This window comes from Neomonachus schauinslandi, chromosome 13 (genome assembly GCF_002201575.2).
Source record: "Neomonachus schauinslandi chromosome 13, ASM220157v2, whole genome shotgun sequence".
Lineage (NCBI taxonomy): Eukaryota > Metazoa > Chordata > Mammalia > Carnivora > Phocidae > Neomonachus > Neomonachus schauinslandi.
This window is the reverse complement of record NC_058415.1, coordinates 6,813,833-6,840,685: the sequence shown is the minus strand read 5'-3', so window position 1 is coordinate 6,840,685 and position 26,853 is coordinate 6,813,833. Positions and strand designations below refer to the sequence as shown.

The window sequence follows — 26,853 nt, the reverse complement described above, 5'->3', positions numbered from 1 at the left end:
TAAGATGTCTCGCAATGCTCAAGACACTCCCGCACAACATTCTAATGTCATAACAACATTCTTTCAGGTGAGAAGCTGTTTTATAATTGGCTGAGCCTGGAACCTCACTGTTACATACAAACACGGAGCACTTTCTTTGCATGATCTTAAAATACACTGAATTTTCAGCAATGCAGCTACCATGTAAATTAAGGAACAAATGTGTTCAGATCTCTACTGAGACCCTACTGCCTATTTTGAAAATCATGCCACATCTAAATACTTCCTTATGCTCAACGTTTGTGTACTGATACGCGTATTTTGTTTTAAACCATTTTCCTTTTATTTCTCCTTTGTTACAGCTGAAATATTACATTGTTTGCAGCGATTTGTGTAAGCTGGTTATAGTAACCATGAATGTTATTTCAGTATGGCAAAAGGGATGCTACAAAACACTCATTACCAAAAGAAGATCTCGGGTCTAAGAGGACTGAGAAGCTACCAGCAGGGCCCTCCTTGTCTACACAGCAGGTGCTACACCAGAGATTCCGACCGAGAGTGGACCCTGTACAGAGCACCGCCAAAAAAGAAACCATAGTCAATGAGGTAGCTTTACCATTTGGTGACCGCCATTTGATTTTTTTTTTTTAAAGATTTTATTTATTTTTTTGAGAGAGAGAGAGCAAGCACATGAGAGGGGGGAGGGTCAGAGGGAGAGGCAGACTCCCCGCCGAGCAGGGAGCCCGATGCGGGACTCGATCCCGGGACTCCAGGACCATGACCTGAGCCGAAGGCAGTCGCTTAACCAACTGAGCCACCCGGGCGCCCCCCGCCATTTGATTTTGAGAAGAACTCTGATAGGTGTATTTCTGGCACATCAGCGGGACAAAACACCTGACATTATCAAATGTGACGGGTTAATATCGTCCTACTTATCCCAGTCAACACAAATGCTTGGGTTCTCATAAGGATCGAAGTGCAAAAAGAACGCATTCTCTCTTTTTCATCACGATATCATGTCTTTCCACTCCTCTCCTCTCATCTCAGACATGCACCAGCCACACGGACTGATGATCTATCTTCCCCTCCTCCGCTACGTACGGACTTCCTCAGCCCACGCTGTTCCTTCCAAAACGTCCTTTCTTCCTTCCCATTCCAGGTGAAATCCCGTTCGTCTTTCAAGTCTCACTTTAAACGTCTCCTCATGTCTCCGAGATAACAGGTCCAAAACAGAACTCTTGAATTTTTCCCACAAGTAAGGTCTCCCTTAGCCTCCCATCAGAAGAACCAGTACCACATGCTTGAGCCAAAAATCTAGGATTTATCCTTGATTCCACTCTTTCGCTCCTCACATGAACCCATCAGCTAAGTCCTGTTGACTCCATCTCCAAAATAAATCTAAAATCTGTGTCCTCTCTCCACCCTTACGGCCACCAGGCTGGTCCCAGCCCCACCACCTGTCTCCCCGACCACTGCCACGGCCTCCGAGCTGGTCTCCCTGCTTCCACTGTCCTGCACTCAAACCTGTCCTCCACACACTGCCATGTTATAAATACATCACATTGTACCTTTCCATCTCCTTAAAACCTTCCAACGGGCTCCCCATCCTGCTAGAATAAAACCTAAGCATCTTATCCTGGCCTTCAAGACTCCGTGTAATCAGCCTCACCTAACCCCTCCTCCATCATCTGTTACCACTCTCCTCCTTGCTCATGCCACGTCCGCCCTGCTGCCCTTCCTGCTGTCCCTCAAACACACCAAGCTCGCCTCTACCTTAGATGCTTGCCCTGCGTTCTCCCTGTCGTCTTCCTTCCCCGGATCTCTGCATGGCTGGCTCCCTCCTATCCAATGAGGGGCCTCGGCTGAAATGTCATCTCATCAGAAGGAGGTACCCCAACCTAAAGGAGCCCGGTGCTCCCCACCACATTACCCTATTTCACTTTCTTCTTCTTTTTTTTTAAAGATTTATTTATTTATTTATTTGACAGAGAGAGACACAAGTAGGGGGGAGTAGGAGAGGGAGAAGCAGACTCCCCACTGAGCAGGGAGCCCGACGCAGGGCTCGATCCCAGGACCCCGGGATCATGAACTGAGCTGAAGGCAGACACTTAACCGACTGAGCCACCCAGGCGCCCCAGCCTATTTCACTTTCTACCCAAAACATACCGCGAACCAAGACTGGCGTCACACATGCGTTTGTGACCTGCTCCCGTCAGTGCTGGGAGTGTTACGTTTACTACTCCATCCCTGGCAGGGATGTCCCTAGAGGGTGTGAGTGCGGGGCAGTTACCAGCACGGGCCCCAGCCAAGACCGCCTCACCTGGAAGGGGGCCATTCTGCCAGTGTCTCTCACAGGTCCCTGGAGAGATCATTAAGGATGGACATTTTAAAGATTTTTTTTTAAAGATTTTATTTATTTATTTGAGAGAGAATGAGAGAGAGAGAAAGCACATGAGAGGGGGTAGGGTCAGAGGGAGAAGCAGACTCCCTGCCGAGCAGGGAGCCCGATGCAGGACTAGATCCAGGGACTCCAGGATCATGACCTGAGCCGAAGGCAGTCGCTTAACCAACTGAGCCACCCAGGCGCCCCATTTTAAAGATTTTTTAAAATTTGTTTATTTAGAGAGAGAGAGAGAGTGGGGTGGGGAGGGGCAGAGGGAGAGGGAAAGAAGCCAACTCAGTGGGGTGGGGCTCAATGCGGGGCTCGATCCCAGGACCTCAAGACCACGACCGGAGCTGAAACCAAGAGTCGGACACTCAACCGACTGAGCCACCCAGGCGCCCTTTTACAACCGCATTTCAGAGGCGGTCAGAAAAGAGAGGTGTCGTGCAGCCTCCTGGAGCTGCTTCCGAGCAGATGATGTGAGAGAACTTAAGGCTCTGCTTACATCAGGTGCTCAGTTAGCATTCGTTACCCTCTTTGAGACTCAGTTTCCACCACCGTGAGAGAAGGAGACGGACGAAAAGTCCTCTAAAATCTTTCCAACTCCTACCCTTCATTCATTTCTCAATCACTTCTTTTCCATCTTTTCAATCTCTTTTCATTCATACGTTCAAGAAATATGCACTGAGGACCTACCGTGTGCCGGCAATTCTAGATCCTGGGTGTTTAACAGGAAACACCATGGGTATAATTCCTGCCTTCCTGGAGCTTACAGTCCACAAGTGAGGAACAATTACACAAATGAATATACAATGTACATTGATGATAAAGAGGAAGGCGGGGAGGCAGTGGGAAGGTGGGGGGAGTTCTAAGATGGATCTTCTGCTTCATCCCAGCCTCCTTTTCATCAGTGCTCCTTTGACAGGCTCCCTCTGTAATGGGCATGACATCCCAACTCTGCTGGCCAGGGACTTCCTCCACTCAGAGACCTCACAAGTGCAACCTGAAAACGGGCGGTGATGTGACAATCTCCTCACCCATCACTAGCAACGAAACACAGCTTTCTACTGAGGCATGTGGTTCGGTGGTTAAGAACTGTTTCTAGGTTGAGACAGAGCTGGTTCAAACCCCTGCTCCACCATTTACCAGCTCTGCGACCAGGAGCAAATGACATAATCTCCTAGTTTCAGCTTCCTCTTCAGGAAAACATAAAAGTCATAATAGTACCTGCCCCCTGGGGCTACTGTGAGGGCACATGACATATATAAAGTGCCGAGCACACTGCCTAACATCACCTGCCATCATCGGACCGCTCCACGACACCAACCCAGCAGAGGTCCCAGCACCACACTGGTCTCTGGACATCATGTGTTTTCGATCATATGCTCCTACTCCAATAAACCCCTACATGCACGGTGTGATGTTCTTCACGCTGGGCTTCTCCTTTCTCCTTCCATAGGTTTTTGGCCAGCTCTTCTCACTGCGTCCAACATGACAGCTACCAAATCACGATGCGTGTATTTAGCAAGAATTAAAATAAAAATAAAGAGGCCAGAGAATCGGAGGCAGGCTCATCTCCTATCTTTGGAATCACAGGAATAAAGAGACTGAAATTGGAGAAGAGAAATAAAAGGCTAATGTGTCTCATTTCTCTCTCTCTCTCTCTCCCTCTCTCTCTCTCTCTCTGCTTTGGTCGTGTTCTGGAGTCCAACCTGCCACCCAGTGTAAAAATGTCTGCACAGCAAGGGGACGCTACAGGAGCCTCGGTTATAAATAATGAGCATATACACAGGCTGAGCGATTCTCAGAGGCCAAGGGAAATGTCTGAAAGAAATCACATTCTTACAGGCTCAGACTGGGACATCATCAATGCCGTCAGTGAAAAACTTTTCCCCCGAAAAAAGGAAAACAAATGAGCCTTCGAGAAAAACAGTCATTTTCGTAACAATGTTGTTTTGAAAAATCTACCGTTTACGGAGCATACCAGAACTGACAGCTTGCCCCGTGACGGAGTCTCATGTGGCGCCTTCTGTACAGAGAAGGAAACCGGCTCTGCGGGCAGGACGCACGTAGGATGCCACGCGGCAAAGCGGGATTTCAAACCCCTGTTATCTGGGGCAGGAGTTCTTCCACTCTCGATGCCTCGTGAACACCACTACGAAGCATCAAACGAAGTCTGACTGAGGGAATGGTGCCCACTGAGTTAGCAGTTTACAGCTGGATGGAACCCACGAGTCTCCCAGGCGAGAGGCTTTCATCTAAGAGATGGGTAGGAAGAAAGCTAAGCGCCCACTCAGACAGGATCAGCTGCTGCCCCCCTGTGTCCGTTCGCTTTTTTCCAGCTTTTGTAAACAGGAACCAGAGGAGTCTTCATGGCTTCTGAGCCGAATCCTTGGACATCACTAGCGGTAAAGCCATAGGCACATCGAAGGGACTCATGCCATTAACACAACGGTCATAACATGTCTTTTGACTATAGGTGTGTTGGAAAGCGATGTGAATAAACATCAAACAATAAAATAGTATCTGCAGCAAAATGAAAAGTGAAGGATTTCAGCCACGTGAAGGACGGGTCCCTGCGAACCTAAATGTAGCCCCTGTGACCCCACGGTGCTGCCTACATGAGACAAATCATTTTTGCTTAATTATCAAGCATCGAGGACCAGCACAGCAAGAGGGCTCACCACCACCGTCCTGCCTGGTGCCATGGATGTGATACCAAGAGCACAGTGTGGGGCATGTTCTGAGCACACCCTCAATACGCAGGCGTTGGACCCATTAGCGGACCGACCTGTAATGCATCTGAAGCTGAGCGAAATTATTTTGAGCAATTCTAATCTAATGCTACTAAAAATGACAATCCGCAATACAAGGACTGAAGACAAGAGGAAAATAAGTATCATACAGTCTCCATTTCATATCTGAGTAGCTTCTGAGTTATAACCTGTAGGCATGCACCCAGCCTTAAAGTTCTCCAATCATCATGGCATTGAACTACTCTCGCAACCTTCTCACAGGTGGATTTCTGGTCACATGAAAAACATATGGTAATCTAAGATATATCAAATATTAAAAAGCAAGTTGCAGACTATGTATATTCAACCAATATGTATACTAAACACACATATATTAAATACTAGATATATAGAGTACATTCATGTATACATACGTGTGTACATATAAATGTATTTTAAAGATTTTTTTTTTTTATTTGAGAGAGAGAATGAGAGAGAGAGAGAGCACATGAGAGGGGGGAAGGTCAGAGGGAGAAGCAGACTCCCTGCTGAGCAGGAAGCCCGATGTGGGACTCGATCCCGGGACTCCAGGACCATGACCTGAGCCGAAGGCAGTTGCTCAACCAACTGAGCCACCCAGGCACCCATAAATGTATTTTAGATTTCATTGAATACACCAAATGCATTATATATACATATATCTGAAAATACCTAAAAAGAAACACAACAAATTATTAGTAGTAATTATTGTCAGAGGTTGTTGACGAATGTGGTTTTTAACTTTTTATTTTATATAACTTTGTGGTAAATTTTTACAGTAGGAGTATTTAGGTATTGGGTTATTTTTTTTTAAGATTTTATTTTTTTTATTTGTCAGAGAGAGAGAGAGAGAGCACAAGCAGGGGGAGGGGCAGAGGGGGACGGAGAAGCAAGCTCCCCACTGAGCAGGGAGCCCGATGCGGGGCTCGATCCCAGGACCCTGAGATCATGACCTGAGCCGAAGGCAGACACTTAACCGACTGAGCCACCCAGGCGCCCCAGGTATTGGGTCATTTTTTAAAACTTCATGTAGAACTAAATAAGATCAAAATGGGCCTGCTTCTACTTCATTAACACCGAAATAGAACTTGTCAATTTGCATTGATATATGTTTGAACATAAAATAAGGCCAAATAAGAAAAAAAAAAAAACTATGGAAAAAAATTCAATACCTTGATTTCAGCCTATCACTTTTAGGCTGAAAAAAATTCAGTAAGAATTTCTGAAAAGCAGGTAGGAAGCATCTCTGATCTTCCCTCTGTTCTACCTAAGACAGCCCTGATACATACAAGAGTTCCTATCCTTAGATCCACAGAAAGTGGGGTTCTTCTCTGTTTTCAGGGTCTGCTTCTGCCAGTAGGCCGAGAGGCAGAAGAAAGAGCTACAGAATTCCAGGTCCCCTCAACTCCTCGGGGCCCGTGTCTTGTTCTAGGTACAGCCCCAGCTGGCAAAACTATGATCCTCATAAAAGCCTCCACGGCCACCTCTGCTTTAGCTCAGGAAGCTGCCAGACTCACTTTCCTTCTCCCATGTTCTTAAGAAAACGAAAGATTCAAACAATAAAATATCAAAAGAATACAACAAAACAGGAGACATACATATGCATTAAGCATAACTTATTAAAAACTTTGGTAAAAACATCAGGAATATATACCAAAGGGCAATGTTAACATCCAGACATCACTCTGCAAGTAATTAAAGGACACTGAAAATCACGTTATACAGAAGAAAAGAAAGAAAACAAATTATGGGAAAATGGAAATTTTTAAGAAGTAAATTTTATATTTTAGGTTGTCACAAATCATATCTAAAAAGGGGCCAACACATATAGTAAAATATATTTTAAAGAAATTATATACCGTGCGCCTGGGTGGCTCAGTCGTTAAGCGTCTGCCTTCGGCTCAGGTCATGATCCCAGGGTCCTGCAATCGAGCCCCATGTCAGGCTCCCTGCTCCGCGGGAAGCCTGCTTCTCCCTCTCCCACTCCCCCTGCTTGTGTTCCCTCTCTCTCTATGTATCTCTGTCAAATACATAAATAAAATCTTAAAAAAAAATAAAGAAAGAAATTATATACTTTGCAAACACAATAAATTCAAATGATAATATCTGGCATTAGCTAGGCTATGGGCAAGGGGCATGCCATACACTATTGAATACAGTAATAATGGAAACTTGCTGGCGATCAGTTTACTCCCAGGTGGCAAGATATGGATGTTCAGTCTGGTACAGTTGTCCCCCCTTATCCACAGTTCCGAGACCCCCAGTGGATGCCTGAAACTGCAGATAGCGCTGAATCCTATAGACGCTACCTTTTTTTCCTACACATACCTACCTACGGTAAAGTTTAACTTATAAATTAGGCTTAGTAAAAGATTAACAACAATAACTAATAATAAAATAGTTATAACAATATACTGTAATAACAGTCACGTGAATGGGATCTCTTGCAAAATATCTTATTGCATGTACTCACCCTTCTTGTGATGATGTGATTTGGTAAAATGCCTACGCGCTGAGAGGAAGTGAAGTGAGTGACTCAGTTTTTAGGCTACTACTGACCTCCTGACAATGTCAGAAGGAGGATCATCTGCTTCTGGACCATGGTTGTTGCCATGGGTAACTGAAACCATAGGAAGCAGAACCACGGATATGCGGGGACTCCTGTAATTCTATTCTTTACAAATATACCAAGAGAAAAAAATAATTTTTATAAATATGTGAAAGACAAAGCCTAAATGTTTAACAATATCAATTTAAGGATAATTATAATACTACAGAAAAACACACAGCTATTGAGAATGACAAACTACAGATAACAATGTACAGTGAAAAAGCAAAACCCCAAACGTTATGTCCCTACTCTTCATGGACTTATAAAAACACATAAGTAAATTGATGAAATTCTTTACTGCCATTAAAAATAATGACGTACAGGGCACCTGGGTGGCTCAGTCGGTTAGGCGACTGCCTTCGGCTCAGGTCATGATCCTGGAGCCCCGGGATCGAGTCCCGCATCGGGCTCCCTGCTCGGCGGGGAGTCTGCTTCTCCCTCTGGCCCTCCCCCCTCTCATGTGCTCTCTCTCATTCTCTCTCTCTCAAATAAATAAATGAGAATCTTTAAAAATAATAATAATAATGACGTACATCTATGCTTTTAGAAATGAAAATCCAACAGTGATCTATCACGGGAGAAGCCAAAAAGAGAAGAATATGTATGTGACACTATTATGTAAAAATTTTGTATCTAGGTGTTTTTCTGTCTGCAGAGATATATCAAGAAACATGTTCACCAAATTATAAAGGTTTTCTCATCATTTGGGGATGCTTTTTGCAACAAATAAAAACTGTAAAGCTATTTTCATTTTAAGGAAGAAAAAAGGCAAAAACCTGTAACAGCAAAGATCAAAAAAGAATTAGAAATGTTTGAGTCTTAAATATTCTCTCTCTCTCTCTCTCACACACACACACACACACACACACACACACTAAAATCACCAGGTAGGGACACCTGGTGGCTCAGTTGTTTAAGCATCCGCCTTATGCTCAGGTCATGATCCCAGGGTCCTGGGATGGAGCCCCCCATCAGGCTCCCTGCTCAGCGGGGAGTCTGCTTCTCCCTCTCCTTCTGCCCCTCCTCCATGCTTGTGTTCTCTCAAGTAAATAAATCCTTAAGAAAAAAAAGACATATGAAGCAAAGTTACCACAGAAAAGATTCCTCCTACAGTCCCACAATTCTAGCAAGCACTTTTTCTGTAAAGGGCAAGACAGTAAATACTTTAGGCTTTGCAGACCACATGGTCATAACTACTCAACTCCAGCATAAACAAAAGCAGCCACAGACAATATTTAAACCAATGAGCATGGTTGTGTTCCAATAAAACTTTATAGACAATGAAGTCTGAATTTTATACAATTTTCACATCATGAAATACTTAAAAAATTTTTTCCAACCATTCAAAAAAATGTAAGAACTGAAGACAGTTTGGCAGTTCCTTAAAAAGTTAAACATGGAGGGGTGCCTGGGGTGGTCAGTCGGTGAAGCATTTGACTCCTGATTTTGGCTCAGGTCATGATCTCAGGGTTCATGGGATCGAGCCCTGCGTCAGGCTCTGCACTCAGCATGGAGTCTGCTTGTCCCTCTCCCTGCCCCTGCTTGCATGTACGTGTGTGTGCACTCTCTCTCTCTCAAATAAATAAAATCTTAAAAAAAAAAAAAGTTAAACACGGAGGTACCATATGACACAAAAATTCTACTCCTAGGTATACACCCAAGAGAACTGAAAACATGTACCCACACAACAACTTGTACATGAATGTTGACAGCACTGTTACTCATAATATGCAAAAAGTGGAAACAACCCAAATGTCCCTCAACCAGCAAATAGATAAACAAACGTTGGTACATCCACATAAAAGCACATTATGCAGCCCTAAAAAGGAATGAAGTAATGATACATGCCACAACGTGGATGCACCTTGAAAACATGCAAAGTGAAAGGAGCCAGACACAAAAGGCCACATATTGTCTGAGTCCATTGACATTAAGTGTCCAGAATAGGCCAATCAACAGAGAAAGTAGATTAGTTGTGGCCAGGGCTATGGGAAGAGGGAATGAAGAGGGACTCCTAATGACTACGCGTTTCTTTTTGGGATAATAAAAATGTTCTGGAATAAGATAGGGGTGACGGTTGCACAACTCTGTAAAGATACTAAAGCAACTGAATTGTACACTTGACAACAGTGAAATTTGTAGTATATGAATTAAACATGGAATATATGAATCTCAACTTTTAAAAACGTAGAAATTTAGCTCACGAGTCATACAAAACAAACTGGATTTGGCCTGGGGCCTATAGTTTGCCAACCCTGTTCTAGCATCTAACACAGAAGAGAGTTTTGGGTATTACACACACACACATGCCCCATAAATTAGAACAAAGTCAAAGGCAACAACTGGAAAGAAACTGAGCCATGATTTTATTATTTGACGATAATTAGATAAAGTTATGAAAAAATAGAAAGTCAAATGCCTGCTTATGCTTACTGCCACCAAACCCATAAAGTTACTTTTCCAGGAATGGACAGAATTCAACAGACCGGTGGGGGAAAAAAGGGAGTGTTCTAGAAAGCACAACTTGTAAATACCAATCCCATTCTGTCATGCCAAAATCCTTTCCAAACAAAATAAGCTACTTTAGAAATGCATTTACTGGCACATTACCTGGAGGTACTAGTTGTATTAATTCAAACCTGGTTAGGAAGCCTAAAAGGGAAAAAATGAGATTTTAATACTTAAGAAAATTGCTGGAGCTGTTCATTAATTGCTAAGTTTAAGACTGCCATAACATCCCATTTATTTTAATAATAATAATAATAATAGGTGCCGTACCAACAATGATTTAGGTATTTTGAGACCCAGTAATTCAAAGGCATGGAATGAGAGTAATTGGTATTTTATGCCCTGAAAAGTGTTGATGAAATGAATGCAATATTTTCTCTCTTAAAAGTGTATTCATAAGGGACGTGGCTCAGTGAGTTAAGCGTCTGCCTTTGGCTCAGGTCATGATCCCAGGGTCCTGGGATCAAGTTCCACATCAGGGTCCCTGCTCAGCGGGGAGCCTGCTTCTCCCTCTCCCTCTGCTGCTCCCCCTGCTTGTGCTCTCTCTCTCTGACAAATAAAATCTTTAAAAAAAATTTTTAACATATTCGTAAGTCACTGACATAATAAACGACTTACCATTTTTAAAAATTCACAATACAACTGTTGTCAATTAACCTATATAAGTTTATCTTGCTTAAAACAGTATGCTCTCTGGGGTGCCTGGGTGGCTCATTCGTTAAGCGTCTGCCTTCGGTTCAGGTCACGATCCCAGGGTCCTGGGATCAAGCCCCGCATCGGGCTCCCTGCTCAGCAGGAAGCCTTCTTCTCCCTCTCCTGCTCCCCCTGCTTGTGTTCCCTCTCTCGCTGTGTCTCTCTCTGTCAAATAAATAAATAAAATCTTAAAAAAAAAACAACACTATGCTCTCTGACTATATAAATGAGACATAAAATATCACATTTTTTATACTTCCTGAGTCCAAAATGTATTTACAAATAGTGAGCCCATGTACAAAATCTATAAGGACAAGAATAAAATTCAAATCTTAATTTAAACATAAATGGTATAACAATTAAAATTCAATAAAGATAATTCCCACAAAATATGAGAAGTGAAAACATTTTATTTTATTTATTTTATTTTTTTTAAGATTTTTATTTATTTGCGAGAGAGAGAATGAGAGACAGAGAGCATGAGAGAGAGGAGGGTCAGAGGGAGAAGCAGACCCCCTGCTGAGCAGGGAGCCTGATGTGGGACTCGATCCCGGGACTCCAGGATCATGACCTGAGCCGAAGGCAGTCGCTTAACCAACTGAGCCACCCAGGCGCCCGAAAACATTTTAAAATAGGCAATAATGGTGACAATTATAGACACTTATAGTACTAATACTGTATGATATATTTGAAAGCTGCTAAGAGAGTAGGTCTTAAATGTTTTCACAACAAAAAAGAAATGGTATGTGATGTGATGAGTTTCTTAGCTAATGCTGTGGTGGTGATCATTTCACAATATATAAGTGTATCGAAACAACATATTGTATACCTTAAATTTACACAATGTTATACATCAATTATGTCTCAAAGAAGCTGGAAATATATGAAAAAAAGTAAAATTGTCCCTTTGTAGATTTATGAAAAAGATATGAGTGTATGAGGACAGAATTTTAAATGCCAAGAAACTTAACAGATAAGACAGCTTGTAATTTTAGGTTTTCCAAGTAGGAAAAAAGAATATATCTTTGCCAACCATCACTCCAATGGTAATGTTTAGAACTTCATTTGTCTCAGGCTCCAAATTCCTTACATTCAATTAATTCTCACCACATCCCATGTTCATGGATTGGAAGACTTAATATTGTTCAGATGGAAATATTCCCTAAGTGGATCCACAGATTCAGTGCAATGCCTTTCAACATCCTAGCTGGCTTCTTTGCGGAACTGACATGCTAAAATTCATATGGAAAGGAAAGGAAATCCAAATAGCAAAAACTGCCTTGAAAAGAACTAAGGTAGGGGACTCACATTTCCTGACTTCAAAACTTACTTACAAAGCTACAGTAATCAAAATTGTGTGGAATTGGCATAATGATAGATATATGGATCAACAGAATAGAGAGTCAAAAAAAAAAAAAAAAAAAAAAAAGCCCTGGGGTGCCTGGGTGGCTCAGTTGTTAAGTGTCTGCCTTCGGCTCAGGTCATGATCCCAGGGTCCTGGGATCGAGCCCCGCATCGGGCTCCCTGCTCAGAGGAGAGCCTGCTTCTCTCTCTCCCACTCCCCTTGCTTGTGTTCCCTCTCTTGCTGTCTCTCTCTCTCTGTCAAATAAATAAATAAAATCTTTAAAAAAAAAAAAAACCTTCATTTTTACACTCAGTGGACTTTGAACAAACATGCCAATACTATTCAATGGGGGTAAAATACTCTTATCAACAAATGGTACCAGGATGACTGGATATCCAGATGCAAGTTGGACCCCTACTTCATGCTATTTACAAAAATCAACGTAATATGCGTCATAGACTTAAATGTAAAAGTTAAAACTATAAAACGCTTACAAGAAAACATAGACATAAATCTTTGTGACTTGAATTAGGTAATACTTTCTTAGTTATGACATCAAAAGTGCAAATAACAAAAGAAAAACAGATAAAATTGAATTCATCAAAATTTAAAAATTTTGTGTTTCAAAGAACACCATCAAGAAAATGAAAAGATGATCCAAAGAATGGAAGAAAACATTTATCTATCATACATCTGATATGGGACTTGTCTCTACAATATACAAAGAACTCCATACATTACAAGTCCATTATATATTACAACTCAATAATGAAAAACCAAATAACCCAACTAAAATATAAGCAAAAGCTCTGAATACACATTTCTCCAAAAAAGATATACAGTCAAGAAACACATGAAAAAATGCTCAACATCATCAAACCACAATGAGATTTCACTTCATACCCACAAGGATGGCTAGCAATCAAAAGGACAGGTAATAACAAGTGTTGGCCAGGATGTGGAGAAATGGAACCCTCACATATTGCTGGTGCAATGTGAAATAATTCAGCTGCTTTGGTAAAGTTTCTCCAAAGATTAAAAAGAATTACCATATGACCCCACACTTCTATTCCTAGGTATATACCCAAGAGAAATGAAAATATATGTCGACAAAAAAACTTGTACACAAATATTCATAGCAACATTATTCATCACAGCCCGAACGTGAAACCAACCCAACTATCCATCAACCAATGAATGAATAAATAAAATGTAGTATCTCCATACAATGGAACACTATTTGGCCATAAAAGCACACGAAGTACTAACACATGCTGTAGCAAAGATGAATCCTGAAAACATTATGCTCAGTGAAAGAAGCCAGTCACAAAGGACCACATATTGTATAATTCCATTTACATGAAATATGCAGAATAAGCAAATCAATAGAGACAGAAAGATTGGTTAGTAGTTACCTAGGGCTGGGAGTGATAAGGAAGAATGGGTTTAAGGCTTCATTCTGTGATAAAAATGTTTTAAAATTAATATGGTGATGGTTACACAACTGTGTGAAGATATAAAAACCATTTAATTGTAAATAAATTAATGAGCAAACAGAAGTGTACCATCCAGTAAGTCCCCTCTCTATCCAGAAAAGAGTCTGCAAGAGAATGAAAAACATGATTCAAATTTGACATAGCCTCTCCTGAATATAAATATGGATCAAACATGGAAATATTACAACATAGAATATAGTAGAATTTTATATCTGTACACACAATTACATACACAGCAGTTGTTTTGTTTTGTTTTGAGAGTACCTACTTTCTAAAATGTCTGCTACAGCGCCAGGATCTATGGCATTTTCAAATACCTGCAGGAAAAAAAAAGGTGAAAATAAATTTTCAAACATTTATTAATATACGCTTATAGAAAATGTAGATTATATTCTTCCAAATAATTAACACATGCCAATTCCAGCCATATAATATTTTAAAATTCAACAGGAGTATCTTTAACAGGTATGTGGTTAAAAGTTCAACGAATGACTGTAGAATGAGAACACAGTACCAAGTACAAGGAAAATCTGAGTTAGCTGAATCTACCACATGCTCCAAATGTCATCAACTTGACCTAGCCCTACAGTTTGCTGCTAAAAGCACATCTGGCGTCAAACCTCAGAGTCTTGCTTGGGTACCTAGAAATACATTCTGCATACCACAGACACTCACTAAATGATGTTAACTGAATAAATGACCTTAGCAATTGGTTGTGCTAAAAAGGAACGTAAGTAAAAATTCTATCTATGTGTAACACAAAAGAAAACTAGGCACTATAACCCATACTCCTACAGAACCCAAAATAACCAGAGCGAGGGAGAGCCTCATAAGCTTAAAGTATATCGTGAAGCGCAAGACAAATGGGATATCTGTCCAGCCAATGCCAAATCTGCTTATTTTGTCCTTGAGCTGAAGGGTCTGGGAGAGGACTGAGATTTTTTTTTTTTTTTTTTTAAGATTTTGTTCATTTATTTGATAGAGAGACACAGCGAGAGAGGGAACACAAGCAGGGGGAGTGGGAGAGGGAGAAGCAGGCTTCCCGCCGAGCAGGGAGCCCGATGCGGGGCTTGATCCCAGAACCCTGGGATCATGACCTGAGCAGAAGGCAGACGCGTAACGACTGAGCCACCCAGGCGCCCCAGGACTGAGATTAAAAGCGGAACACGCCCTTCTCCCTGAACTCTGGAAGCCACTAAGAAATGAAAGTTTTCATCAGAGTTTGATTCAGGCATTTAAGTTCTGATTTAAATGGTGTTTAAATTTAAGCATGGTTAACATCTGCTCTCGATCCAAAGCCAGCTCACCTTTAAGTACAAAAGTGGAGGCTATCCCCTGTAATCTATTTTTGTCTTACTGACTTAGATTTATCAAGCAAATGCAGGTGAGGGTTTTTTTTTCCCCTGAATTATTTCAACTTGCATCCCTTCACTTCATCCATGTCTACGGATTTTCTCAACTGTGATCCTGGGGAGTAACTGCTCAAACACAATGTGTCACACATTCTTGATGAGCAATTTCTTATTTATCCAAATGTTTTAGAACATTCAATTCTGGGTTACACAGCAGGTCCAAGGAGGAGAAAATGTCTTTGATACTTGCTGCAAGTATTTGCAGCTAGAGAATGGAACAAATACAAGAAAATTGGATGGAGCCGGGTGGGAGAAAGCTGGAATAGGAACCCGAACAGCTCACACACAAGGGCAATATTTCAAAATTTTTAAATAACTGCATTTTATAAAAGGAAAAATGCTCCGTGATACATGTTTGACTAGCAATCTTCAAATGCACAGCTTTGCAACAGAGCAGTAGTGGTATCTGGAGTCTAATGTCTCCGAAGTTGATCCCCCCTTTTCTACAAGTCAAGGATGTTGGACTAGATGACCTCCAAGGTCATTTACGGAATTATCATTCTGTGCTTTTGTGATTTTTGTATCCTTGTGCTTCTCTTAAAAGGGAAGTCTTTTTAAAGTCTTCTATAGAAGGAAACCTGATAAACTAATAAGAATATTCCTAGGGGGAAAAATAGACTGGATTTTCACCACCCACTTCCTACCACCACCAGTATCTAAATAGTAGAAATGGGTTCCTCTGGATTCTGACTATATGTCCCAAGGTAATACCCATTTATTCCTCTCCTCTCTTATCCAACCAGTTTGGTAGACTCTATTTAAATTTCTGCTGTGATTTCCAAAAACATTACATACAGCCCTAGCCTTTTAGAAAATCAGTCCTCATCTCCTCTCCCAGTCTCAGTTGGAAACAGGTCATTTTCTGGGCAACACCATCCAGACCTTTAAAAATGATGGGCTCTACCTTATCTAGCCTTCCCATACTCATCCCCTCCTCCAAAGAGCAGCTCAGCGATATTGTTTGGGGGAAAATCATTAGACTTATCAAGGTTAAAACTGATTCCGCCTCCAAATTCCAAAACGAAAACTTCAAAGAACTGTGCATGATTCATAATAATGAAACTAATATTCTAAATTAAACTGGGAAGAAGGTTGTAATGTTCTATTAATATCATGTTCATATTCACTGGAATAGAACCTAGCCTTTATCACTGTAGCTAAATAAACCAGGGACGACCCAAGAAAATTCAATAAATCTGAAGAAGCTTGTTTTGTTACAGGATTTCAGATACAGGAATCTTACTAATTTGAATATAGTTTTTTTCATTATTTTTCTGAGTCTACAAAAGTTTGTTTCTAAGGTCCACTGATTTACTGATAATCCCTGTCATAAATGTAATGCAGCTGCCTCTGACACCTCCAAGAACATTCAGAAAATGCTCTCTCTGCTCCAGTTAGAAAATGCCATGGGAATTCCAAGAATAGAAAGCATCCACCAGGGCATTTAGCGCTAGGTTGACAGAACTTGGCTCAGACCTCCAATGCAAAAGCAAGTCCTCCAACTCTGGTTCTGTACTGCTCTGAGGTGCCTTCAAGTCATTTTTTCTTTTAAGAAAATGTACAAAATAACTTTATAAGACCCATTAGATGATCTCCAGACAACAACATTTAAACTTCTGTATTTGGCAATGAGAAAGTCGAGATCACCTTTTCAAACCTCATGCTCTGCTGAATCATAATAGGGAACACAGAGGGAAAGCAGTCGGTCTCCAGGTATTGATTTAGGAGGTACACCCCAAGGTACACATCTTGCTTGTCAGGAAGGAACACCCCTGGACAAGAAATCTTAAAAACAAAGAAAAAATAGAGAAGAGGGTTTGTTTGGTGTTGTTTTTTAAACGGAGCTCTGTTTTTCCTGAACTCCCACCCCCGCACCCCTTCACCTGGACCTCCCACACCTCCATCTCCCCCTGTCCTCGCCTTCCTCAAGTGCAAATTCCAGCTTCCTCCCACGTCTCCGCCAGGTGTCACAATCGTCCTCTCGCCGGCTCCTCTCCCCGCCCCTCCGGGATGGCAGTGCGGAAGCGGAAGAGGCTGCAGCGCCGGGAGCCTCTCGCTAGGCCGGTCGGCTCCTGGGGTCCGGGCCCCCCGCCGCGATGCCGAGCCCCCGGAGGAACGCGGACGGACGCCCGCTGGCCGCCTCCGCCTCGAGCACCAGCAGCCCCGGCAGCCCGGCCCACGGCGGCGGCGGCGGCGGCGGCGGCAGCGGCAGGTTCGAGTTCCAGTCCCTGCTCGGCAGCCGCGGGCCCGGCGCGGACCCCACCTGCGCCCGGCTGCGCGCGTCCGAGAGCCCGGTGCACCGCCGCGGCTCCTTCCCCCTGGCCGGGGCGGGCCCCTCGCAGGCAGCCCCCGCCCCGCTGCCGGAGGAAGACCGCATGGACCTGAACCCGTCCTTCCTGGGCATCGCCCTGCGCTCCCTGCTGGCCATCGACCTGTGGCTGTCCAAGAAGCTGGGGGTGTGCGCCGGAGAGAGCTCGTCCTGGGGTAGCATGCGGCCCCTTATGAAGCTGCTGGAGATCTCGGGACACGGCATCCCCTGGCTCCTGGGGACCCTCTATTGCCTGTCCAGGAGCGACAGCTGGGCGGGGCGCGAGGTGCTCATGAACCTGGTCTTCGCCCTGCTCTTGGACCTGCTGTTGGTGGCCCTGATCAAGGGGCTGGTGCGCAGGCGCCGCCCGGCTCACAACCAGATGGACATGTTTGTCACCCTCTCAGTGGACAAGTACTCCTTCCCCTCGGGCCATGCCACCAGGGCCGCCCTGGTGTCGCGGTTCATCCTGAACCACTTGGTGCTGGCCATTCCGCTGAGGGTGCTTGTGGTCCTATGGGCCTTCATCGTGGGCTTCTCCAGGGTCATGCTGGGGCGGCACAATGTCACTGACGTGGCTTTTGGCTTTTTTCTGGGCTACACGCAGTACAGCATCGTGGACTATTGCTGGCTTTCGCCGCACAATGCCCCGGTCCTCTTCGTACTGTGGAACCAACAATGACACCATTTCGTTCATTTATGGCACCAGGAGATCTGAAGGTTTCCACATGCGACGAAGCCGGCGTAAACCAGCAGCAATCCTGCTTGTCCCTCTAAGGACATTTCAGGCTTCTTTTGGGATTTCAGGTGTCATTCCGTCTTGATGGGTTGCTACTCTGGAGAACATGCTGGCCATTATGACCACAGCCATATTACAGAAAGCAAAAAAAAAAAAAGCCCTCTATTATATATTTATTCAACAACTTTATATCTCCAGGACAACTGCAAAGAAAACAAGCTGGGGTGATTATAATCCTGCTGTTTTTAAAAAGTTGACAAAAGTAAATTTGGGGTTTTGTAGTAATCCTGTAAGTCAACATATCATTTGTAAAGTGAACTTTGAAAAAACAACAACAACAACAACTATGATTCTGTCAATATACATGCAGATGAGCCACCTACTAATCCTAGTTCTTTTCCTGAGGTAGATTTTAAACAGTATTTTAAAAGTCTAGGACAGGTTTTTCTCATTTATTCCCTGAAAATCTGTTGCCACAGTGTCTTCTTAATCCTGATTTTCTTCATAAGCTTTCTTAGTATATTGTCTCTTCCATCTTTGTGGATTGGGTAGTGAGAAGAGAGATTATAGTACATATCTTGCTTTCCTTTCCCTCTACCTCCTCAAAAACCCTTTAAATAGATATTTATTTCCCATTACTCTCTAATATTATCTTTTTGCATTTAGAGAACAAGCCAAGAACTTACTTGAAGAAGAAACACTTAAAGGTGGGCATATCTACAGTGCCCACGGAAATGGAAGGATGGGACTATGACCGAATGCTTAATTCTGTTGATGACAAATAGCATGGCATGACAGAGGACAGAAAAGCTGAGGATGTCAGGAACTAAGAGGCTGGGGGTGGGCTTACCACATACTATGTCAGTGGGCCAGTACGGTGGGAGATGGGGCTCTGCTGCCCGTCATCTTTACTGAATAAAGAATAACGCTCCTCTACTTAGGTAATAGGAAAATAACTTGGTTCTTGGCAGTGCAAGGCCATAAACTTTCTTATATGTATCACAAGGATGACCCTGTATATTAAAGTTTTTCATATGGAATTCTATTTCCCCGTATACAGCACACTTTAGGTAACAGTATTTAACTTGAAATTCATCAGGGGAGCCCACTGCTATAGCAGGCACAAGGCATAACTAACTCCTAAATTTCCCTTTACGTTGACCTTCACATTTAAAGCAGTTTATCCACGGTGCCTCCCCAAATCACAAGACCAAAGACCACCAAATGCAGGATGGACTCTGCTCATTATTCTTTGAGCAGGGAAGACCAAGAAGGGGATGTGCTTTAAATGCTGTTCTACCTGAAAAATAAGAACTTTTGAATTATCTCTGGCACTGGTGTTTTCAGATAATGACGGATTATTTTGACATTTATAGAAAGAGGATTATGGCCTTTCATCTGTCACATAGAGGGGCACACTGGAATCTGGAGAATGGTGTGACAAGTGGGCTCTGATTGGGTAGAAGTGTGAGCTTTCTGAGTGTGAGAGGCACCCGGAGGAACTCCTCAAAGGAAAATAAAATCACTTGTATTCCCACAACATCCTGAACACAAGACTACCTCTTCTCTTGCTGAATCAGCCAAACTGTAAAGCTCTAAGTGATTTGCTTTATTGTTTAATCTTAGATCTTTTGTTTTAATCCGGCAATATTCAGGCCAGATCTTTTTGAAAGCAATGATATTTCCTTTTGCGGTGTTCACAAGTCTGAATATTGGGAGCTCACAGTTTTATCTTCTGGTTCCTGGTTTTACTTCTGGAATTCCCTGTCTTAGTTTGGGGACCTGAGTTTGCAGGCTTTTAAAGCACAGATCAATTCAACTGATGTCTCTGAAACACTTTAGAGTAGAAAATGATTTTACTGTAAATTAATTGTACACTGAGGAATGCCTTTTAAAACTGAAAATAAAATTAACCAATAATGTTGAATGAAGTGAGATGAAAACTTGTTCCATTTTTGCCTTGATGGAAGACTGCTTTATCACTCAGCTTCTCAAGAATTCCTTCCCCCTACTGCAAAATTTTGAGGGTCGGCAGCACTCGATGTAGCACAATTTGATAGAGTCTAGTCCTATTTGCTCTCAGCGAAATGGGAGAAATCCAGGACATTTTTGTCTTTCAGAACTGCATGTATCATGAAACCACAGCACTTGTCACTGTATGGAGGCTCACCAGATTTTCCGTGGCCATAACTTACCGATGATGTGCTCGTAATCACGACCAGCAGAGAAGCCCCTATAGCTGGGAGGTAAAGCCGCATGACAGTCTGTCACCAACTACGGATGGAAGGATTGGAACACAGAAGCTGAATTCGGGGTAGTGACTGATCCCAAACAGGAACAATGAAGTCACTCTGCCACAGCACCTCACTTAGGCTGGATTCAGTGGATAATTATAAAACAGAAGTGTTGACTGATTGACCCCTTTTGGAATTAGCAAGCCAGAGCCATCTCTAGGGGAAATACTTAGAAAATATTCAATTAGGGGATGCCTGGGTGGTTCAGTCAGTTAAGTGCCTGCCTTTGGCTCAGGTCATGATCCCAGGGTCCTGGGATGGAGCCCCAGATGGGGCTCCTTGCTCAGTAGGGAGCCTGCTTCTCCCTTTGACGGCTGCTCCCCCTGCTTGTGCTTTCTCGCTCTCTCTGACAAATAAATAAAATCTTTAAAAAATACATATTCCATTGGTTCACAGAGGTGGCAAGTTATCAGGAAGTGATTGGGCTTTCTGAAATTGAATTCTTCCCTTGTTATTTAAAGGAGGGTTGTTTGTTTGTTTGTTTGCTTGTTTGTTTGTTTTATTATTATTTCACAAATCTTTATCCTGGGGAAAAATAAAATAAAATTCTTCTTGGACTTAATGCAGGATTATTCTAAAATAACAGACAATTTTAGGATAAAGCTAACAAACAAGTCCTTTAGGGGGCAAAAATGTTGAAAGAGGTTGGGCTGAATTAAAGGTTAAGAAATCAGGGAAGACCAATGTAGAGCTCTTAGGGACACAGAGGTACGATCTGCCCCAAAAGATAACGATGATGTGTGTGCGGTGAGGCGGGGAGGAGGTGGTGTACGAGATCGCGACCATTTAGGAGCCCTGGGGAAAGAGTCTGATTTGGAGCGAGGAGTGGAGGTTCGCCGACTTCTCTTACCGCCCGGATCTGTAGTTCTACCACCACTTCCAGAGGCATCGTTCCCTGCGTGGGCGAAAGGACTGGAATGAAAAGATCCTTTTGTGCTGAGCCTTGGACCGATTTTTCTTAGCGTAGCTCACTCCCTGGGGCAAACGTTCCCAGCAGCTTCCCCTGGCCCCAGCCCCCTCGTCCCCCCATCCGTCCCCACCCCGGACTCAGCCCAGGTCCCCCCCACCCGGACGGGTCTCACGGTGCGGGAGCTGGAGCCAAGGCTTCCAGAAGGCGGAAGCGTGGCGTTGCCATGAACGCTCGAACGCGCCACCTTCCACCTGGAACGCGAGCGAGGCTCGGCGCACGCGCAGTGCCGAAGCGGGCTTCCCGGGCTGTGCGCGGGCCGCGGCAGGACCCGGTGCCGCGCTGGTGGCTGGGTCGCAGGATGGTGGAAGAGCTCCAGTTTCCCTCCCCGTCACCTCTCTTTATGGCCCCCGTCACTATGTTAAAATGTCTACAGGGTCCATTCTGAAAGGGGAATATGATCATTAGCTCCGGTATCATTTAAGTGCTTCCCATGTTTAGTAGCTATGTGACCAATGAGCCTTGGAATTTTTTTAACAATTCCAATTAATAGAGTAGCCTGTCCCTGAAAGTACTCTCCTGCTTGTGAAATGTTATGTCCTCGTGTTTGGTTTGGAAAACATGGCCCCCGTCAATAATAAGAAACCAGCCGTTTCAATCTCAGACTTATCCTTGTATTTCTATTTGGCAATGGAAATATTTGTCCGTCTCTCTTTTCTGACGTTTAGTTAACCTAAGGCAAGCAGGGAATTACGTTATCTCCCAGTGGTTAATAGTTAACAGTGGTTGCCAAAGGCAGGGCCACACTAAAAACCATCGGAGGTGGCAGGCAGAGGAAAAGCTCTTAACCAGCAGGGGAAACTGCATTTTTGTCCATTCACTGTATTTGATAGACCAAAATGAAGGAAAGGAGGAGGGAGTGGCTGCTTCTAGCCAATCTGAAAAATCTGGGAGGGTCAATGCTGTCTCTGGAAAGAAATCTGAAATTGTGATGAGTCATTTATTACTAAACTATTGGAGGTTTCTGCATTTGCAGGAGTGCAAGTGCACAAACATGTCCTGAGACAAGAATTAGGCATTCACTTTGGTAATTGGAGTTCCTTTCCCTGGAATGGAAAAGCTCAGTATGATGAAGGGGGGTATATTGTGTCCTCACACAATCCCTGTTGCTCTGTCTGTCTGCATACCAAGAGGCACATAGGTGTATGCTTGGCTCCCTCCCATATCCAGAGAACTGATTTGTTGGCTCACAACAGCTTGCTGGTACCCAGGCGAGTGCAGGGATTACAGGAACAGGACCACTGTTGACCCTCACAGGTAAGTCACCAAAACCAATGCTAAGTCATCAAGGAGTAACAGCTAAAACAGATGAATAAATGAGTGGACAGAGACATAATGAAAGGGAGGAACCAATCTTTATTGAGAAGCTGCAAAGTGCTAGACCCCTTGCATATGCTAATTCATCTCCACAATAACTCTTGGAGGAAGGTATCATCTCTATTTCACAGATGCAAGATCTGAGGCCAGACAGCCTTTTCCCCAAGGCCACACAGCTAAAGGGGAACAGGACCACACTTGAATCCAGGTGTGCCCTACCACCTCATGGCCCCTGCGGCATAGAAATCCTATTGAATCATACAGACACACCGTCCCATCCTGTGCTCTTACTAGTCTTAACTGCACTCTCCTTGCTTGGCTCCTCAGGTTGGATACAAGCCCTTTTCTGGTTTCCCTTCAACTCTCTGGCCGTTCTTTGTCTCTGTTCATCCTCCTCTACCTGGCTATGCAATGTTTCTAGGTCCTTTACTTACTCTATGCCCTTTACCTATGGTGGCATACAAACATATGTACACAGATCTACATATTTCACCCAGGCCTTTCTTCTGCTCTCCCTGACAAGGAAGAATCTCCTGACTACAAATCCATGTGTCTCTTCTTTGTAGCAACTGCCACAATAGCATTTTCACACTTGTTCCTGTGATTGTTGATTATTTGTCTTCATAAACTGTTAGTTCTGCATGGCTAAGAGTTCATATTCTAAATACCTAGCATAGCAGATGCTCAATAAATATCTTTGAAGAGATGTTAAATACAGAGATGGTCAAGCCAGTCTGTAGGGTTCAACGTATGGGGGTTAGGGGTCTCCCTCATGTTGGAGGAGGTCATCAAGAAGACAATGACCACGGGTTGACCCACAAGGTGGACCAGGGCAATTGGAAGCTCCTCACCCCCCTCCACTGTCCTTGAGTGTACATTCTACCCACCATTCTCACAACAGGAGTCGTTTGAAGAACACAGTCCTTGAGACAGCAAAATGCTGTTGAGACCATCTGGATGGTATATGTGACTGAACCCAGTTAAGTCCTCCAAATAAACTTCTAGGTTTCTGGTGGGTGGGTGCAGAGCTCTACTCATCTTGTGGCTGCCTAAGACAAGCCTCCTGTGTAATTTCCCTTGCATATTAAAACTGTCACCTACTGGGGCACCTGGGTGGCTCAGTCGTTAAGCGTCTGCCTTCGGTTCAGGTCATGATCCCTGGGTCCTGGGATCGAGCCCCGTATCGGGCTCCCTGCTCGGCGGGAAGCCTGCCTCTCCCTCTCCCACTCCCCCTGCTTGGTGTTCCTGTTCTCGCTATCTCTCTGTCAAATAAACAAATAAAATCTTAAAAAAAAAAAAAAAAAACTGTCACCTACTAATCTTGAGTGGCCTGCCTCTTTCTTCAATCTCTCACTGTCTTCTAGATCTAGGAGCCATTTTCAGATTTCACCCAGGGAAGCTCCTGAGTTTAGGAACCAACACCATTTCAGGGCAGACTAAACCTGCAGAATGAGAAAAGACCGGGTACAGCTACTACTGCTAGTCTGCCCTGGAGGTATTAAATGAGTTGATGAGGAATATTTACGTTCTGTTAATTTCACTCACCATGGTCACTTGAGCTACCATGGAGATGTAAACGTTTCTGCATACACAATGCCTCTGGCCTGTCTTGCAAAGTAGTGAATCATTGAGGCTGCCATCTTGGTGGCAGAAAACAAATCCCACTGACCAACTTCTATTCCCATAGCGTTTCTGCAGTGCAGGCTGGTCAGCAGTGATATCAGCCCTGCAGAAATGACACCTCGGCACTTCCTGCTCACATCCTAGCCACTGCCAAAAAAAAAAAAAAAAAAATGGCCCAATCCCACATGGGAATTTTCCAAAGAGTTAATTAGCAAAGAACAAAAGTGTAACAGTCAGATAATTACGGTTGCAAATTTTCCATTTAACCAAAAACATGAATGATAAGACACGAAATTGTAAACATTCCTCAAATAATGTAGAAAGGAGTGCTCATATGAAGAAGGAAACTATTTAAAAAGAGAGAAAGGGGGCACCTGGGTGGCTCAGTTGGTTAAGCAACTGCCTTCAGCTCAGGTCATGACCTGGAGTCCCAGGATCAAGTCCCACATCGGGCTCCAGGCTCAGCAGGGAGTCTGCTTCTCCCTCTGATCCTTGCCCCCTCTCATGCTCTCTCTCTCTCAAATAAATAAAATCTTTAAAATAAAAAATAAAAAAATAAAAATAAAAAGAGGGAAGGCTCTAATGGATAAAAACAAGACAAATTTATCATTTATTATTTTTCATTTTGTGGGTCAGAAATCCAACACAGATCTCACTGGGCTAAAAGCAAAGCTAGAAGCAGGGCTGCATTCCTTGCCTTGTTCCTTTCTTTGTTTTTCCAACTTCTAGGGGTCACCTGCATTCCTTGGCTCCTAGCTCCCTTCCTCCAACTTCAAAGCCAGCAAATTTGAGCCAAGTCCTTATCACACTGCCATGTCTTTGGTTCTCTCTTTAGGGATCTTTGTGATTACAACTGGCCCATCCAGATAACCCAGGATCATTTCCCTATCTTAAGGTCAGCTGATTAGCAACTTTAATTCCATCTATAATGTCAATTCCTCTTTGCCACAGAAGATAACATATTCAAAGGTTCCAGGAATTAGGACATGGATAGCTTCGGGGGGCTCTTATTCTGCCTACCACATGTAACCTCTCTAGAGAGCAACTTGTTAATGTCTATCAAAATTTTTCATTTGACTCAGCAGTTCCACTGCTAGGAATGCGTGTGTATGAATATACTTTCACACATACACAAAAATACATGCTGCAGCATTATTTGTAGTTAAAAAAGATACTGGGGCAGGGGGGTGTGGGTGCCTGGGTGGTATAGTGGGTAAAGTGACCACCTCTTGGTTTCAGCTCAGGTCGTGATCTCAGGGTCCTGAGATTGAGCCCCACATCGGGCTCCCTGCTTAGCATGGAGTCTGCTTCAGATTGTCTCTCCTTTTTCCCTCTGTCCCTCCCCCCCCAAAATTAATAAATAAATCTAAAAAAAAAAAAAAAGATACTGGGGACACCTGGCTGGCCCAGTCACTGGAACATGCAACTCTTGTTCTCGGGGTTGTAAGTTCAAGCCCCACACTGGGTGTAGAGTTTACTTTAAAAAATAAATAAATAATATTTTTTAAAAAATTAAAAAAGATACTGGAAACCACCTAAATGTTCATTAAGTAGGGGCAGATTCAATCAATTATGCTTAAGCCTTAAGATGGAACACTATGCAGGGCGTCTGGGTGGCTCAGTCGTTAAGCGTCTGCCTTCGGCTCAGGTCATGATCCCAGGGTCCTGGGATCGAGTCCCGCATAGGGCTCCCTGCTCAGCAGGAAGCCTGCTTCTCCCTCTCCCACTCCCCCTGCTTGTGTCCCCTCTCTTGCTGTCTCTCTCTGTCAAATAAATAAATAAAATCTTAAAAAAAAAAAAAGATGGAACACTAGGCAGCATGGAAAATGAATAAAGCAGAGCTGTACATCATAGCAACAAATACTCTCTAAAATATAGGACTAATGGGGGCAAAAAGCCTGGAACAAAAAAATGTGTCAAGTATGCTGCCGTTTGGAAGAGACAGGGGATACGATATGGGCATACATGCTTAGAATATTCCTGAGAGGATACACTAGAAACTGCTAATAGTGGATTCTTCGGAGGAGGGGCCCTAGAGTAGAGAGAGAGAAGAAACTTCCTTTTCACTGAATATCCTTAGGTACTTTTCGAATATTTTTGCCAAGTATTTGCATTATCGAGTCCAAATAGGAAAACAAATCAAAACAAGTAGAAAACATAAAACAATAAAAAGGCTAAGTCTGGGTAACTAGGGATTCTTGAGCTTTTGGGGTCAGCATCCTATATACTGCACGCCTTGAAAATACCCTTTTAAGTGTGGTTGCTCTTCTGCTCCCAGTGCAGTGTGTCTTATCCCATGACCCCTGGCCATCTCAGGGGTCCTAAAGCCCCTGAAATAATAGGCAACGTTTCCTGCATGTGTATATGGGCATTTTTCTGGGAAGAGAGGCTGTCGTTTTCACCA

The 26,853-nt window shown here is 43.4% G+C and overlaps 2 protein-coding genes across 4 annotated transcripts in view; one reads left to right on the top strand and one right to left on the bottom strand.

Annotated features, from left to right (window-relative positions):
• The window catches only part of SPATA6L (spermatogenesis associated 6 like), a 42,900-nt gene extending 21,469 nt beyond the window's left edge, over nt 1-21,431 (bottom strand). Inside the window, exons 1-4 of one of the 3 annotated variants that reach the window (XM_044920404.1) lie at nt 21,393-21,431; nt 16,849-16,986; nt 14,058-14,106; nt 10,358-10,399 (exon numbers count right to left, since the gene is read on the bottom strand). In XM_044920404.1, coding sequence (XP_044776339.1) covers nt 10,358-10,399; nt 14,058-14,106; nt 16,849-16,986; nt 21,393-21,431 — 268 coding nt within the window. The remainder of the gene's footprint in view (nt 1-10,357; nt 10,400-14,057; nt 14,107-16,848; nt 16,987-21,392) is intronic. The other 2 variants (XM_044920405.1, XM_021694351.1) reach the window with 2 other exon arrangements.
• On the top strand, nt 17,235-20,741 carry PLPP6 (phospholipid phosphatase 6). The gene has a single exon (XM_021694352.2). It carries the CDS (start codon nt 17,298-17,300, stop codon nt 18,189-18,191), a length of 894 nt encoding a protein of 297 aa, XP_021550027.1. The 5' UTR covers nt 17,235-17,297; the 3' UTR covers nt 18,192-20,741.
• Nucleotides 21,432-26,853: the final 5,422 nt, after the last annotated feature.

Coding starts and splice junctions, on each gene's coding strand:
- PLPP6 (XM_021694352.2), top strand. CDS start 17,298: ATGCCGAGCCCCCGGAGGAACGCGGACGGACGCCCGCTGGCCGCCTCC.